This window comes from Pelodiscus sinensis, chromosome 3 (assembly GCF_049634645.1).
Source record: "Pelodiscus sinensis isolate JC-2024 chromosome 3, ASM4963464v1, whole genome shotgun sequence".
Taxonomy (NCBI): Eukaryota; Metazoa; Chordata; order Testudines; family Trionychidae; genus Pelodiscus; species Pelodiscus sinensis.
Window position 1 is genome coordinate 31,959,874 of NC_134713.1, and position 15,399 is coordinate 31,975,272.

Below are 15,399 nucleotides of genomic sequence, written 5' to 3' on the forward strand. Positions count from 1 at the left end.
TCCTCACCATGTGCCCAGCCTTGAAGTTTTAAATACACAACAGTATCCAATCACCCACACATTCATATCTCAGGGGAGAATGCAGTTTAGAGCAGTGTTTCTTAAACTTTTTAAGATTGAGGAACACCAAACAATAATTTTTTTTTATGAAGAACACCAAAGATTTTTTGTTGAGCAAAAAAAAAAAAAGATTGGGGGGGAGTTATTGAGAAAAATAAAGGTCGCTTGCCCCTTTAAGGGCAGCCATTTTGAATTCTGTTGTTCTCCGCAGCACACCAGTGTGCTACGGAACACAGTTTAAGAACCACTAGTTTAGAGCAAGTTACACGCAAGGTGGCTGAGAGTTACAAAGATTACTTACAGTAAGTTTCTGAACTTATAAAGCAAAGTTGCTGAGAGTTACAAAGTTGTAAGGTTTTACAAAAATTACAGCGAGTTGTAAGGTTTAACAAAGATTACAATGAGTTGCAGAGTTTAAAAGGCAATGCAGTTACAAAGCTTCAGAGAATCATTTACAAATTAACAGTAATGAAGTGACTTAGAAGACAATTTTCCCCCCACCCCCACATCAATGCAGTCAGCAGGAGGTTTTTGTCAGTCTCTAAGCCATATGTTAGTAGGATCTTACAATTTAGTGTATTTCCAGAAAATGTATGTGTAAAAATCAAGTAATAACTCAGGCAGAGGCTTTTTATGCAACACTAACCATGCAACATTGGAAACCTAGTTACATTTCAGCATTACTGTAATAGATTAGAAAACACAGATAGTAAAAAAATTGTTTCACAAGACAATCTTAGATGGACCTAAATAAAGAAAGCAAAAGCCTGTTCAGAAGTCAATCCATGTCCTCATGCAAAATGACTGAAGGTACCCGAAAAAGATATTTTATTGTTTTCTCAAGTGAATCTCGTCATAGAATCATAGAGCTGGAAGAGACCTCAGGAGGTCTTCAAGTCCTGCCCCCTGCAAGACCAGAGGAGTCTGTGTTTTCCATTATAGGACACATATCTATTCTACATATGTATTAAAAGAAAACATTTGCTAACAGTTGCACTATGGTGTTCCTTCTTTATGTTGATCGGTGATGGGAATGTTTCACATTTATCGTAGATACTGCCTTCTCCCTGAAATTACCACTCGCTATGCCTCTCTCCGTGAGCCAGGTCTGGCGGGAAAGGTTGGGGCTTTCTTCACCTCCCTCCCCGCACACCCTCTGAGCCTAAACCCAGAGCTAGTGCTCTGGGTACATCAACATGAGCCATGCAGAAATGGGCCTGAAGAGATTGGAGCCAGTGGCCAGTATGGAGCCCAGCACCTGAGGCTCACTGGCTATGTCCCCCCAACACCAGGGTGCCGGCCACCATCTTCGCTGCCCATGGTTCATGCTGCCTGCTGAGCCACACCCATTTGTGCAGCGCCATAGAGGGTGTACAGCCCATAGGACTGTACAAGCTGCTGGGGGTGCCGGCCAGTGCCACGCAGGCACAGATCAAGGTTTGCACCCACCACACTCCTCTTCGACTTTTGACACCTTCTACCGCGCACACTATGGCAAGCAGCTGGAACGGCAGCACAAACTGGAGGAGACAGCGCCGTGTGGGTGGGGTGAGCAACTGGAAGAGTTCTTGACTGCTGCTGGCTGTGGACTGAGCCCCACACCGGCCTGGCTCACCCCAGATCTCATGCACAGAGCAAGCTGAGAGCCCATTAAACTAGCCTGGCCAAAAAAAAAAAAAAAAACCTGGCGAAGCAAAGTAATTACATTCAATAGAGTAGTCATGGAAAATGGTTACAGGCAGTCCCCGAGTTACGCGGATCCGACTTATGTCGGATCCGCAGTTACGAACGGGGTTTTTCTCGCCCCGGAGGATGGGAGTGGCAGGACGTCCAGATGCGCCGCGGTCCCGCCGCCCGCGTCCTCTGGGGCGAGAAAAGCTGCTCCGCATCTCCCTGGTCTGCTGGTCAGACCAGGGAGATGCTGAGCAAAGCCGCGGAGCACGCGGACAGCGGAACAGCCCAGACGTGCCGCAGCTGTCCCACTGCCCGCGTGCTCTGCGGCTTTGCTCCGTGTCTCCCTGGTCTGCTGGGGGGGGGGCGCAGCTAGTACGCCCAGCAGACCAGGGAGACCAGGGAGATGGGGAGCAAAGCCACGGAGGACCAGGGCGGCGGGACCACGGTGCGTCTCGGTCCGCTGCCCGCGTCTCCCTGGTCTGCTGGGGGGGGGGGGCGCAGCTAGTACGCCCCCCACCCCCAGCAGACCAGGCTTTTCTCCGGATGCCTGTGGTAGAGCAGCTGGGGTGCTGCCCGTTGGTCCCGCAGCGCCACTCTGGGCGCTACTGGACCAACCGGGCAGCACCCCAGCTGCTCTGCCCCAGGCGTCCTGATTCAGCAGCTGCTGGTCAGTTTCAGCAGCGGCTGAATCAGGACGCCTGGGGCAGAGCAGCTGGGGTGCTGCTCGGTTGGTCCAGTAGCGCCGAGGAGCGGCGCTACTGGAGCAACCCAGCAGCACCCCAGCTGCTCTGCCCCAGGCGTCCCAAGTCAGCCGCTGCTGAAACTGACCAGCGCTGACTACAGGAAGCCCAAGGCAGAGTTGCTCTGCCCCAGGCTTCCTGGAATCAGCCGCTGATCAATTTCAGCAGCAGCTGACTTGGGGACGCCTGGGGTTCTTAAGTTGAATCTGTGTGTAAGAACTGGCGTCCAGATTCAGCCTGTTGAAACTGATCAGTGGCTGATTCCAGGAAGCCCGAGGCAGAGCAAATCTGCCTCGGGCTTCCTGTAGTCAAGCGCTGGTCAGTTTCAGAAGCGGCTGAATCTGGACACCAGTTCCGACTTACATACAGATTCAACTTAAGAACAAACCTACAGTCCCTATCTTGTACGTAACCCGGGGACTGCCTATATTTATCGGTACTGAAAGCAAGCTGCCTTGCACTAGAATGCAAGTACATAATGAACAGTGGAGAGAGGGAAATGCTTTTGATTACAGTGTTACCTGTTTCAAGATGACTCTAGTTTTCATCTGTTCATTTCATACGACACAAATAGTGCCACAGATTAGCACTATGAATTCTCAAACTCTCGGAGCTGGTCTGCCTCTCTGTGAGCCAGGTCTGGCTGGAAAGGTTGGGGCTTTCTTCACCTCCCCCCCCCCCCCACCTCATGCCCTCTGAGCCAGAAGCTGGAGCTTGGGCTCCAGCCTTGCAGCTGAGAAGGCTCCCCATAGGAGGAAGATGGCAGTGAAGTGATGTGCTGTCTGGAGGCTTTCCCCGCTGCAAGGGGGTACAAAGCCAGGTAAGCCTCCCTCCTCATGCCCAGACAACCACATCCCAATCCCCCTCACTCACACCTCTCCTCCCAACAAGACTCCGCAATTCTAGCTTGCTCCTGCTGCTGCACTCTTCCTCCGGTCAGAAACCCTACCCTCAGTCTACTGCTACACCCTTCCTGCTAGTCAGATACCCTCCCTCCAGGTCAGACACCTTACCCTAGCCTGCTCCTACATCCTCCCTCTTGACCAGACACCCTACTACCTCTGGATGAGAGGTATGGTGCCTGTTATTGCACCATACCTCTCATCCAGAGTTCACAACTTCTCCCCCTTAGGTACTCCCACCCTCCCAGATCCTGCACCCCCATCCCTATCCCACTTGCTGGCAGCCCTGTCCCACATACTGAACCCATTTCTGTCCCCACTCCAGAGCCTAAGGGGTTCATAAAATCCACTGATTCCAGAACCCCAGGAAAGTAAATCTGGCCTATGGGAAGTCCTGAACATCAGTCCTCCTTGTCCCTTTCCCTCTCCCTGTGGGGCTGGAGTGCCAGAGAAGTGTGTCTCAGTTGGGGGCCACATCAGTGAGGGTTGGTGGTTTTTGGAGTTTTTCTGCTTCTCACTTGTATGGTTCTGAACTGACTTTTCAGTGGGTCAGAGCCCTACCCTAAAAAAGGTTCCCCACCCTCCCATAAATAAAGAAAACATTGAAACCTTTTGTGTTGGACATAAGTTAATATTTTACTTTCTTTAAAATGAAGTTTGATAAACTAACATGAGAAATTTAAAACCCTTTATCTGTTTAATATTTTAAATTAAACCATTCTCCATAGCTGCAGCACTAGCAAAATGACTCAGGCAGATCTATGTAATTAGCAATGAGTTTCCATTAGCAACTGGTGATCCATGGAGAGGTGTACGTTGAAACAGGTGATCCATAGGCCAAAAAATTTGAGAACCACTGTATTAATGTTATGACATTCCAGCTACACTCTTCAAATTCCCATGCAATCAGTTCACTTGAAGCAGAGAAAGCCTTTGACAGACTCAACTGGAAAGATATGTTTCTTACCCTGGATAAATTTGTGTTGGGGAAATGCTTTATTTCATGGATCAAGCAGTTATACTCCAATCCCAATTCTTATATCCTATTAAATAGCACAATATCCCCTCTCTTTGATATGCTACAGGCAACTAAACAATTCACCCTCTTCTCTCCATATTCAATCTAATATTAGAACCATATGTGGAATGAATTAGGGAACCAAGGGTTTCAAGGGATCAAATCAGAGCCTCGAGAGATAAAAATCCTTCAGCATGTAGACTACATCCTCCTATTTATTAAAAATCCAAATCAAGCAAATCCAAATAGTGTACAAACAATAGACTAGTCAAGTACTCGACTACCCAATAAGCACAGGGTTATCGAGTAGTCGAGTGAGTACTCGACTAGTCACTTCCCCCCATACACTGCCTCTATATCAGAGGCAGCAAGGGGTGGGGCGAGCAGAAGTGGTGCTAGTGGGAGCTGGCTTAAAAGCTGGTTCCCCCTCAGAACCATCTCCATGGTGCGGGAGGGGACAGGGGAGGCAGAGCTGCAGCAGTTCAGTCTTGGCTTGCGCCACCATGGGCGCTTACCCCACTGCGGCAGGCTCTTTAAAAAGTGCAGAGTAGCAGCGGGAGCATCCCTCCCCATCAACTAATCAAGTAAATGATGGTAGTTCCATCAAGTACTCAATTAATTAACTAATACTTAATATCCTTATAATGGACAACTTTGGTAAATTGTCTGACTACGGAATAAGTTAGGATAAATCATGAATAAGTAAGATCTTATTGGATTTTGCTGACAGTGGCTCTCACATTGGGATATTAAGATACTAACAAATGCTCCGCAGGTGCTTGGCCCTCCTGTTCCCTCATTACATTAAAAACATAGTCACGGGTAACCTAGCCACATTAATCATGATTTAATAAATGACAGGTGCTAACTCTGCCTCTTTGGAGAAAAAAAATAAAAATGAATACCCTTCCCAAATCCTTTTTATTCTGAATTTTCTCTTTCTCCACATCCTGTTTTATTTACCAAAACTGACACCATGTTCAGGTCCTTGTGGGGTGCTGGTAAAAAAAAACAACAACAGAATCTCCTGTCAAAGATTACAGCTCCCTGTCAAAACTTTAAACTTTATTGAGTGTTTAGCCAAGAAGCACAGTGGCTCATTCCTCATTGCTATAGAACCTTAGATTAGCCCCAGATGGAAGAAGAATTAGTTGCTGCCTTACACCTTTCCAATATACTGCACTTGGATTACTACTGATTCCCTAAAGAACAATTACCAACTATTCTGGCAGCCACAAATACATGACATGCCAAACCTACTAATTCTAAAAGTCACCTTCTTCTACAAACCCACACCTCTATTTGTGGTAACTCAAAACTTTAGAGCAGGCAACCCTGTCATCTGGCCAAACTGGATTAGGAAAGGGACTGTCGTTAATTTATTGAAAAGTATATATTTTCCCCTTTTACAATATTAAAAGAAAGTTTCAGTTCATAGACTAAGTTGGAGTGGCAACATATCCAGTTTAAATATGCCATCTCCCATCTGTTTGGCCCCAATGTCTGCGCCTCCACCCATTTCTTCAAATATTACTCAGTTTGCCAAAACCTATGGCAACATTAAATTCATACTTGGCCAGCAAATTTTAATTAAATGCTGATTCCCTAAAAAAAAAATGGGCAGTGAAACTAGACAAATTATTCTCCAATAAACAATAGAAACAAATTTTATCCAGTGCTCTGAACTGTTCCTTGGACCTCCATTTACAATTAATCTAGCAAAAGAAATCATACTGGGGATGCATTAGACCCTTCTTCAACTGTACAAGCCACATGCCCCAGGGAGCAGCCAGTGGCCTGGCTGCGCAGCCTGGCTATGTGGCCCATGCTGCCTCTGGCCAGCCACTCCCACACCCCCCATATCCTAGCCCCTTTCCCTGAAGAACCCAAGCAATGCAAGGTAGATCTAGTTATTCTGGCAGAGCTCCAGCCTTGCCTCAGGGGCATGGACATTGGGTAAAAGTCCAGCTATAAAAAGCAAGACCCAGGCCCGCTCCTTCTGCCCAAGGCCCCACCCCTGGATCCAAGCCCCGCCTACCCCCAGCCCAATACTGCCTGGCCACGTGGAGAGCTGGGGCTATCGTGAAGCCCCCAGCCAGGCCCTCCCCAGAAGCCGGGGAAAGCCGCGCTGCCCCACTGTGGCCACATCCCCACCCCCTGGCAGCCAGGCTGCTGAGCTGGGCTGCCTTCTCCAGCACCTAGGAAGAGATGGGCTGCTGGGCTGTGGTTCCAGCCTTCCCTGGGGATTAGGGGAGCCAGGCTCCCACACCGTGGTTCCAGCCTTCCCCGGCAGCGGCCCCAGCTTTAGGCAGTCGGTCATATAAGCAGTTTGAGAAAGTCTGTGTCTTCCCTTGCCTACATCACCAACCGCCCATGTTCAGGGAGTCCTTCACTTCTAGGTCATTAGTGTTAGCCTCAGAGGCTTGCTGTGGTCCTCAGTGTAGCCTCTTGTCCTTTTACTAAAGGCAAGGGTCACAGCCTACTGAGCCACCTTCATGACAGGCCAGACAATGGATGTGGGGTGAAACCCCTTTTTAGTACCGTCTTTCCTCTCAGGGGTCAACTCTGCAACTCTATCCATTATTCTATCACCCCATCCTTGTCTCTCTCAAGGTTGGTGTATTCCTGTACCATCTCTCAGGAATGTACTTACATGAATATCCAGTACCTACTACTTCAGACTTCCTATGTTTTAGCCAACTTCCTTCCAACTGTACTGGGTGTGACAGACCTCCTCCCCATGCTTTATGAAACTGACTTATTGACACAAATGTGCATAACTTGATGATGCTTTGGACAACATAGCTCATGTAACCTATGAATTTTAATGTCTCAGTCTGCTGGATCTGTATATCTTATTTTGGTGTGTGTAACATACTTGTATGTAAAGTTAGAAATTTGGAGTATGGAATAGTTTATGGTTTTAAATGTGCAAATGAAGGCCATAAAAATGTTTCCCTCAAGGCCTGGATGATCAACTATAAATAGTTTCCTTTGTCCTTTAAGTCTAAGTAGTGGCTAGTCTTAGAAAGTCATGTAACTGCCCCAAATGGTAGGCTCTAGCCAGGTAATTCTTCATAGAAAGTGGGAGAAAACTCCAAGTTCTCACCCAAAGGGGAAATCTATAAAACAATGGGAACCGAGCTGTCCCTTTGACTTTGGCTGGCATGTCAGTCCCAAGAGAATGAACAGGAGACCCAAGGAGGAAAAGATCTTCTCCAGCTTGGAGGCTTAGCTAAAATAAAAACAATTTTAGGGAAAGTATGTGATAAAGCTTTAGTATGTTAGAACTAGCTATATGTTTTTTTGTTATTTTAAATTTGTAATATACTTTGCTCTGCCTGTTTTTACTTGCAACCACTTAAATCCTACTGCTTGTACTTAATAAAATCATTTTTATTTACTATTAAGCCTAGTATAAATAACTGTTACCTGTGTGTGGGGGGGAGCAATCAGTGCACACATCCTCCTTTCACGATTAAAGAGGGCTTGCCTGAATGATTTACAGTAAAACTCCTATAGTTCGGCATCCAGTTGTTCGGCACTCCCATTACTCCGGCATCAAAATGTCAAGTGCTCCTGTCCAGCTGATTAAAAAGCCTGCCGCTCAGCACATGTGCTGGCTGTACCCCGACCGCGCATAAGGTTGGGGGAGAGGGGAGAGTGGGATCATTTACAATATGGAAAAGAGCATTTTGCTTCAGCAAAGGGGAAAGGAGAGGGGAGGAGATCAGGTTACAGCACAGAGAAGGAGAAGCGAAGAGAGGGGATGGGGAGGAGAATCAGTTACAGCATGGAGGAGAAGCGAAGAGGAAAGGGGAAGGGAGAGGGAGGGAGATTGTGTCCCAGCCAGCTGTTAAGCCATGCAGCTGTACCAGGACCTCCTGATACACCGGCATATCTGATAGTCTGGCACCACCTAGGTCCCAAAGGTGCCGGATTATCAGAAGTCTACTGTATTTGGGGTTCTGATCCCATTTGGGGATTGATTTCCTGGAAGCTGTGGCCTGAAATTGCATTCTCCTCAGAAGAGGTTCAGTGTCTATATTGCTCTTCTGGGGAACGGTGATCTCAACTCTGTGCCTTAGCTGGGGAAAACCAGTGGATCTGGTCCAGAATGACAGGGTGGTAAGAAGTCCCAGAAGCAAAGAGGCGAGTGTCAGTGGCTTTGTCAGCACTCCAAAAAGCATCCCCAAGAGGTCTTCTGTAACCACACCCTATCAAACTGGGCAGTGAACTTGTACACATCTGCTTTAATACAGGACCTGACTTCAGTTCACAGCATGGCCTGACTTTGGTTTAAGCCTGAGGTTTCACACCAGGCCCTGTGCTTCAGGCTCTCTTTACTACATCCCTAACATTTCATTTTCAGCTCATACACAAATCTTGTCAATATGGGAAAATAATCTCAGTTATTTTTAATAAACTCTTATCTTTAAACTTTAGAGCTGTTAAATTGTCAAGTTAAGAGAACAGATAAAGAGAAAAAAATTAAGTCTGCTATATTCTTTGCCATCAACCCCACAATATAAAAGCTTCTGCAACCTCACTAGAGTCCCAAACCTACAGTGACTTACATCAATAAACTCATGGGAATTGCATAATGACTCAGTCATGGCAGAACTTGTACTCTAATCTCTGAATGTACCACAAGAATCAAAAATTTTTGTGACATCATTTCAGGGTTATTTTCTTGTTATGGTAACTAGTATGAAGCAGCAACTGACATAGACATAATATTATCAGAGGTAAATAAGTCTGGAGGATTAAAAGAGAAAAAATAGCTGTGCAGATAATAGTCATAGAAAAATCTCTTTGCAAGTATACATTACCTCATTTTAGTCACAAGAACATGTTTATTTTTTATATTATAGACTTCCATATAAAGAAAAATTGAAAAGATTAGTGCTGTTATATTTAAAAAGAAACAAAACAGAAGGAATATGTTACATAAAGTAATAAATGTTGCAGAGCAGCTATGTTGATTGCCATCGTGTACCCTTCCTCATAACACAAAAGCAATGGGACAGCCAATAACAACAAACCAACCATTTTTGTACAATGTACAATCAACCTATAGATCAGGGGTGGGAAACCTCACGTCTGGGGGCTGGATGCAGCTCCCAGTTTGCCTGGATCTGGGGCCCAAGGCTCAGGCCCTCCCCTAGTATTGGAAGCCCGTGCTGGTGCTCCAGCCCCAATGCTGCCCCATTGTGGGACTAGAGCACACAAAATCTACTAGGTTGGGCCCCTGTAGGCTCTGGTGTGTGAGGGAATATGGGGAGTATCTCTCTCCTTTTCAGTCAGAGGCCACGTCAAGTAGGTTGGGCCCCTGTAGGCCCCGGTATGCAAGGGGAATGTGGGAAGTGTCTCTCTCCTTTTCAGTCGGGGGCTAGTTTTTGTTTTTTGATTTCTTTGCTTCTCAGTTGCGTGCAGCCCATGAGTGATTTTTCTGTGTGTCAGTGCCCCCCCCAGCCTAAAAAGGTTCCCCACCCTGTAGATCTTGTCACAAGACAACACTGAAGCAAAGAGTTTAGCAGAATTCAAAAGATAATGTATATATAGTTTATATGGATATTAGTTACATCAGAAAATATACAAAAATTATAAAAAAGATAAAAATCCAGGGAACAAGCTAGGATTTAGGCTAAATCTTCCTTTATGGGTGGGTTATACCACAATTATCCATCACAGAGTTTCTTGTACTTTCCTCTAAAGAATCTGCTACTGTTCACTGTCATAAACAGAAGCAACAAGGAGTCCTGTGACACCTTATAGACTTACAGGTGTATTGGAGCAAAAGCTTTCGTGAGCAAAGACCCACTTCCTCAGATGCATGTAGTGGAAATTTCCAGAGGTAGGTATAAATATGCAGGCCAGAATAAGGCTAGAGATAACAAACATTAAACAAAGACTGGGAATGGCTAGCCAAGTACAAAAGCAGTTTCTCCTCTCTTGGGGTATGTCTACACTACCCTCCTAGTTCGAACTAGGAGGGTAATGTAGGCATACCGCACTTGCAAATGAAGCCCGGGATTTGAATTTCCCGGGCTTCATTTGCATAAGCGGGGAGCCGCCATTTTTAAAACCCCGCTGGTTCGAACCCCGTGCAGTGCGGCTACACGGGGCTCGAACTAGGTAGTTCGAACTAGGATTCCTGTTCCGAACTACCGGTACACCTCATTCCACGAGGTGTACCGGTAGTTCGGAATAGGAATCCTAGTTCGAACTACCTAGTTCGAGCCCCGTGTAGCCGCACTGCACGGGGTTCGAACCAGCGGGGTTTTAAAAATGGCGGCTCCCAGCTTATGCAAATGAAGCCCGGGAAATTCAAATCCCGGGCTTCATTTGCAAGTGCGGTATGCCTACATTACCCCGCTAGTTCAAACTAGCGGGGTAGTGTAGACATACCCTTGGTGTTCACACCTCCACATCAGCTGCTAGAAGTGGGCCTCACCTTCCCTGACTGAATTAACCTCGTTATCTCTAGCCTTATTCTGGCCTGCATATTTATACCTGCTTCTGGAAATTTCCACTACATGCACCTGACGAAGTGGGTCTTTGCCCACAAAAGCTTATGATCCAATACATCTGTTAGTCTATAAGGTGCCACAGGTCTCCTTGTCACTTTTGCAGATCCAGACTAACACAGCTACTCCTCTGATACTTGTCATAAACAGAAGAGTACTATGGAAATCTTGAGGACAGTAGTGAGTCTTAACTCCTAGGAATCATGTTGCTTGTGAACATAGGAGTCTCTTTGGAAGCCTCCTAAATCTACATAAGCCTTAGAATGTTCCTCAAAGAATACTCAATTGTCTCTTTCAATGGGTCAAATTATAGCTGTACACCCATCTGATTGCCTACCGCCCCAAATCCATATTCTTTCAGACATCTTTCATTCCATATTCCTCTCATCCATGCAGATCTTTAAAAGTCTTCAGCAAGGACCCCCTTCGTATAAATTTTGGAAGGGGAGGGGGGCTGGATGACATCAGGGGTCTTAGAAGCCACATAATTAGAGTACATTACTCTCATGTGTGGCCAGACAGCCTGCCTCCATATTATCCATCTTATTTGCCTCTCTGAAGCACAGGGCAGAGAAGGAGCAATAATATCAGCATAGTCTATGCTGGCTCATCTGATCCTGAGAAGCTGAAACACAGATATGTGGATAGAGAGCAGCTAAGTCAATAAGCTGGCCTCGAGGCTGCGGCTGGCACCTATGTTGATTCGAACACACAGTCCCAGGAAGAGGAATTTCCCACTGAGAAAACAATGTCCAGTACTTCAAAATTTAATCACCTCAATTATCTCTTACAAGTGTAAATTAAGTTCACAACTCCCTTGTAAGAACTGGTCTCACAGCAGACAGACCAGCATCAATTGGCATTACAGATAAGAAAGAGAAATACGTGACCCCATGATTATAAAAGATGGGCCCAGCACACACTCACTTTGAGTGTCATTCTACCCTCTACCTGCTGGTCGGGTTAGGTGTTTGACCTCCCGAGGTTCTATGGGGACGCCCACCTCATATTTTCGTCTTTCCTAGGAATTGAGGGACCGGCCCTGGCCTGACATGCTGGAGTCGAGAGGCACAGAAGGGGGTAAAAATGGTACCTGGATGTGGTCCTCTGTCTTAAGTGTACACATAGAAAGAGTAAGCTGTTACTTGGTACCATTATTTCTATTTTTCTATCTTTATCTTCTTTGTAACCATTTTTAAGACCTATATTTTGCTAATAGTTAAGAAATTGAACAATAGCCATTGCAACCATATGATTTATAAGCTTCCTCAATAAACCTGTAACTGTTTAAGCTTTAACCTGCCTCCTTCAGTTGCTGTAACAGAACCAAGCACAATTTAAAAGAACTTCAGCCGGTCTAAAGGGACAGTTATAGGAAGAGCTTGGGCGTTTGGATCTGTGTCACTCCCAGGTGACAGGACCCACTGGGGCATCTTTCAGTCTTTCCTCAAGGCTGCCCGCTGCGAAGGAATTATGAAATTCTAGCAGCTGAAATCTAAGATGTAATAAGCTCTTCCTATATAACGGGGCGTCTGTTGGCCTGCTGGCCACCCTCTGCGATGGGACCCCGGTCCTAGCAGTAAAGGCACGGACGTTAAACCTTTTCTCGGAAACATACACACACACACTGCCCTGACCGTCGGCTGACATCATGTTGCTCACAAAAATCAATATAGGTTTTTTACAAGGCACCTTGTATTTTATATAATGAAACAGTGCCAGTATACTTCTGTTTTATGTTACAGGTTGAACCTCTGTGATCCAAGACATTCTGGTCTAGCAGGACCATGGATGTTGCTGGAGCAGAGAGCCCCCACTACAGAGGTTGCAAATAGCTGGCAGGCCATAGGGTCAGTAGCTTGGGGACAGGGAACCCTCGCCAGCAGACCAGCAGCCAGGGGCAGGGAGCCCTGCCAGCCAGGGGAGTGGAACCCTGCCACAGCAGGAGTGAGGCCCACTCAGAGCGGAGTTCTGCTGGCCAGAGTGGGACGGGTGGCGTGGAGATGAGCCCCCCCAGAGGTTTGGGGGCAGCAGAACTCAGAAAGCGAACTGGAGGCAACACACTGGCTGGGGTCATGGCCAGGAGGATAGCCCTGGGACAGCCTGAGGTCTGACCTCCTCTGGTCTGGAAAACTCCCTTGTTTGGGACCACTCAGGTCCCGAAGGTGCCAGATTGGGGAGGTGCAACTTGTAGTATCAACAGAACTTCAATGTATTTTGGGTGTTTAACTATGTAATCATTGTGCTCTCAATTTAATTTTAACTGAATTATTAATCATTATAAAGCAGCCAAGCACACACGGTGCTTTACAGTTATAAAATAAAATGGATCTTCTTCTCAAATTATTATTTGTATTGCAACAAAACTACCTGGTATCGGGTCTTACTATGCCCATTAGAACACAGCAGGAACTGATACTAATTCATTTTGTTGAAAAACAATAAGTCCGCTGATAAGCAGTCACTCACTGAAGTAGTCCCTGATTATCAATAGGACAGAGAATGTGTTATAATCTAGCTCCTAGCTCATTGCTCCTAAATGTTCACAGACTAAACAGACAATTGATGGTGACATAGATAAAGGAAGCAATACAATTTTTGGTTTATTTGGGAATATTTTTAACGCAATTTCATAGGGTGAGGATTCTTCTCTTAAATATCTCATGTCTCTAAATTTAAATAATGAAACTACTGAATCTTCCATTGGGATTTACAAAACAAGTAAAGCCACAATGCAGTAGAAAGCCAAAATAGAGAGTGAGTAATCATTTTCTTCAACCGGATTAGAAAGAAAAATTTTAAAGGACTGCCCAGTTTTAAAATATATCAATATATTTTTCGTATTTATCTGCATTTTATCTACTTGGTGTGGCAAAAACCTAAAATTAAAACCATTTGAGTTGAAAAATAAATTACAGCAGATTTTCCACTCTCCAATATGTAAGGAGCTATATTTATCAAAATGTTAACATTTAAATATTTTACTGTTTCTAAAATGTTGATTGTACAACAGAACACTAAAATAGATTGTAACAAAAGTATACAAATTACTAATTTTACTTTTTCACTTACTTTTTCTTTTTTCTTTCTGGGCCTTTTTGGAGATTCACCATATATTCTAAAAATAAAAAATAGTTTTATTAGTATGAATAGCTGTCAATTTTAAACTAAAATAATTATTACCATTGCCAATTCATTTTTTGCTATTTTACACATCTTTTAAATGAATGTACTACTTGCAGCAACTGTAAAGATTGAACTCTTTTCATTTACTAAATAGATACAACATGGGCAGCATATAACACATTGTAAAAGATTACACAGCTTATGCCAGTCATTAGTAATTCTTTAAAGATAACTTTCAGTTATTAGCAGTGTTTTTCCAAGAACCAATCACATCCCTTCAACTTTAATATTAAAAGACTCCATATATTTGCTACACCCATGCCACTTATCGACAACTTCATCCATTACTACTTGCAATGAATCTGCTGACAGGACATGACTATTTCTATATCTCCTAAACCTACAGCCCTGGTCTACACTAGGGGATAAGTTCAAAGTAAGATACGCAATTTCAGCTACGTTAATTGCGTAGCTTAAGTCGAAGTATCTTAACTCAAATTTTGGCGCCATCCACACTGCAGAAAGTCGAAGGGAGAACACTCTCCCTTCTACTCCCCTTACTCCTTGTAGAAGTAGGACTACTGACATCAACAGGAGCTCCTGCTCACTTCAAATAACCCACTAATTCTAACCCCAGAAGATGAACTACGGCTGCTTCGATCTTATCTGTAGTGTAGACATGGCTACCGTGCACACACAATACTGGTGGTACATGCTTTTGACAATATTCATAACACACTGAAGACTGTACTGCACACTTGTGCACTTTGGCTCAGGTTCTAGAGTCCCAGGCTAAGCAACTATGAGCAGCTGAGAAGTGTAATGTCTCAAAATCTATTGTTTTGTGGATGATAATGAACAGTGATAAACTGGACAAACTATGGTATTAAAACGGTGTGACACACTTTGTATTACACATCTGAAGCATTAACTGTAATTATACCATAATTTCTTTTTTAGTTTACCTGTGCCAGTTACATAAACAATTGACAGGGAGGAAGGATACAATCTGTCTTACTTCAATTATTTAAATTACTTTTTTACTTCAGAAACTACATACACAGAGAAAAATTATACTAAAGAAAATAATTTTGAATAGGTAGCTATTTTATGTTGTGTTTTTTTTAAATTGTAACAAAGAAAAATACAATACAAAAATATGACTATGGTACAGTAAAAGCTTTGTTATCTGGCACTCTGTTAACCGGAAAACTCTGTTAACTAGCATTACCCCAGCCAGTTAAAGTTTGAATTGGAGTGTTGGATGGGATGCTGGCCCCACTCCTGGGGAAGAGGCTTCCTCCTCTCCCAGAGCTCCTCCCCAGGACTGGGGCCATCAGCCCCTGTTG

The 15,399-nt window shown here is 44.7% G+C and overlaps 1 protein-coding gene across 1 annotated transcript in view; it reads right to left on the reverse strand.

Moving 5' to 3' along the window:
* The window catches only part of DCDC2C (doublecortin domain containing 2C), a 128,476-nt gene that overhangs the window by 69,428 nt on the left and 43,649 nt on the right, over positions 1-15,399 (reverse strand). Inside the window, exon 6 of the mRNA XM_075923537.1 lies at positions 13,997-14,042. Coding sequence (XP_075779652.1) covers positions 13,997-14,042 — 46 coding nt within the window. The remainder of the gene's footprint in view (positions 1-13,996; positions 14,043-15,399) is intronic.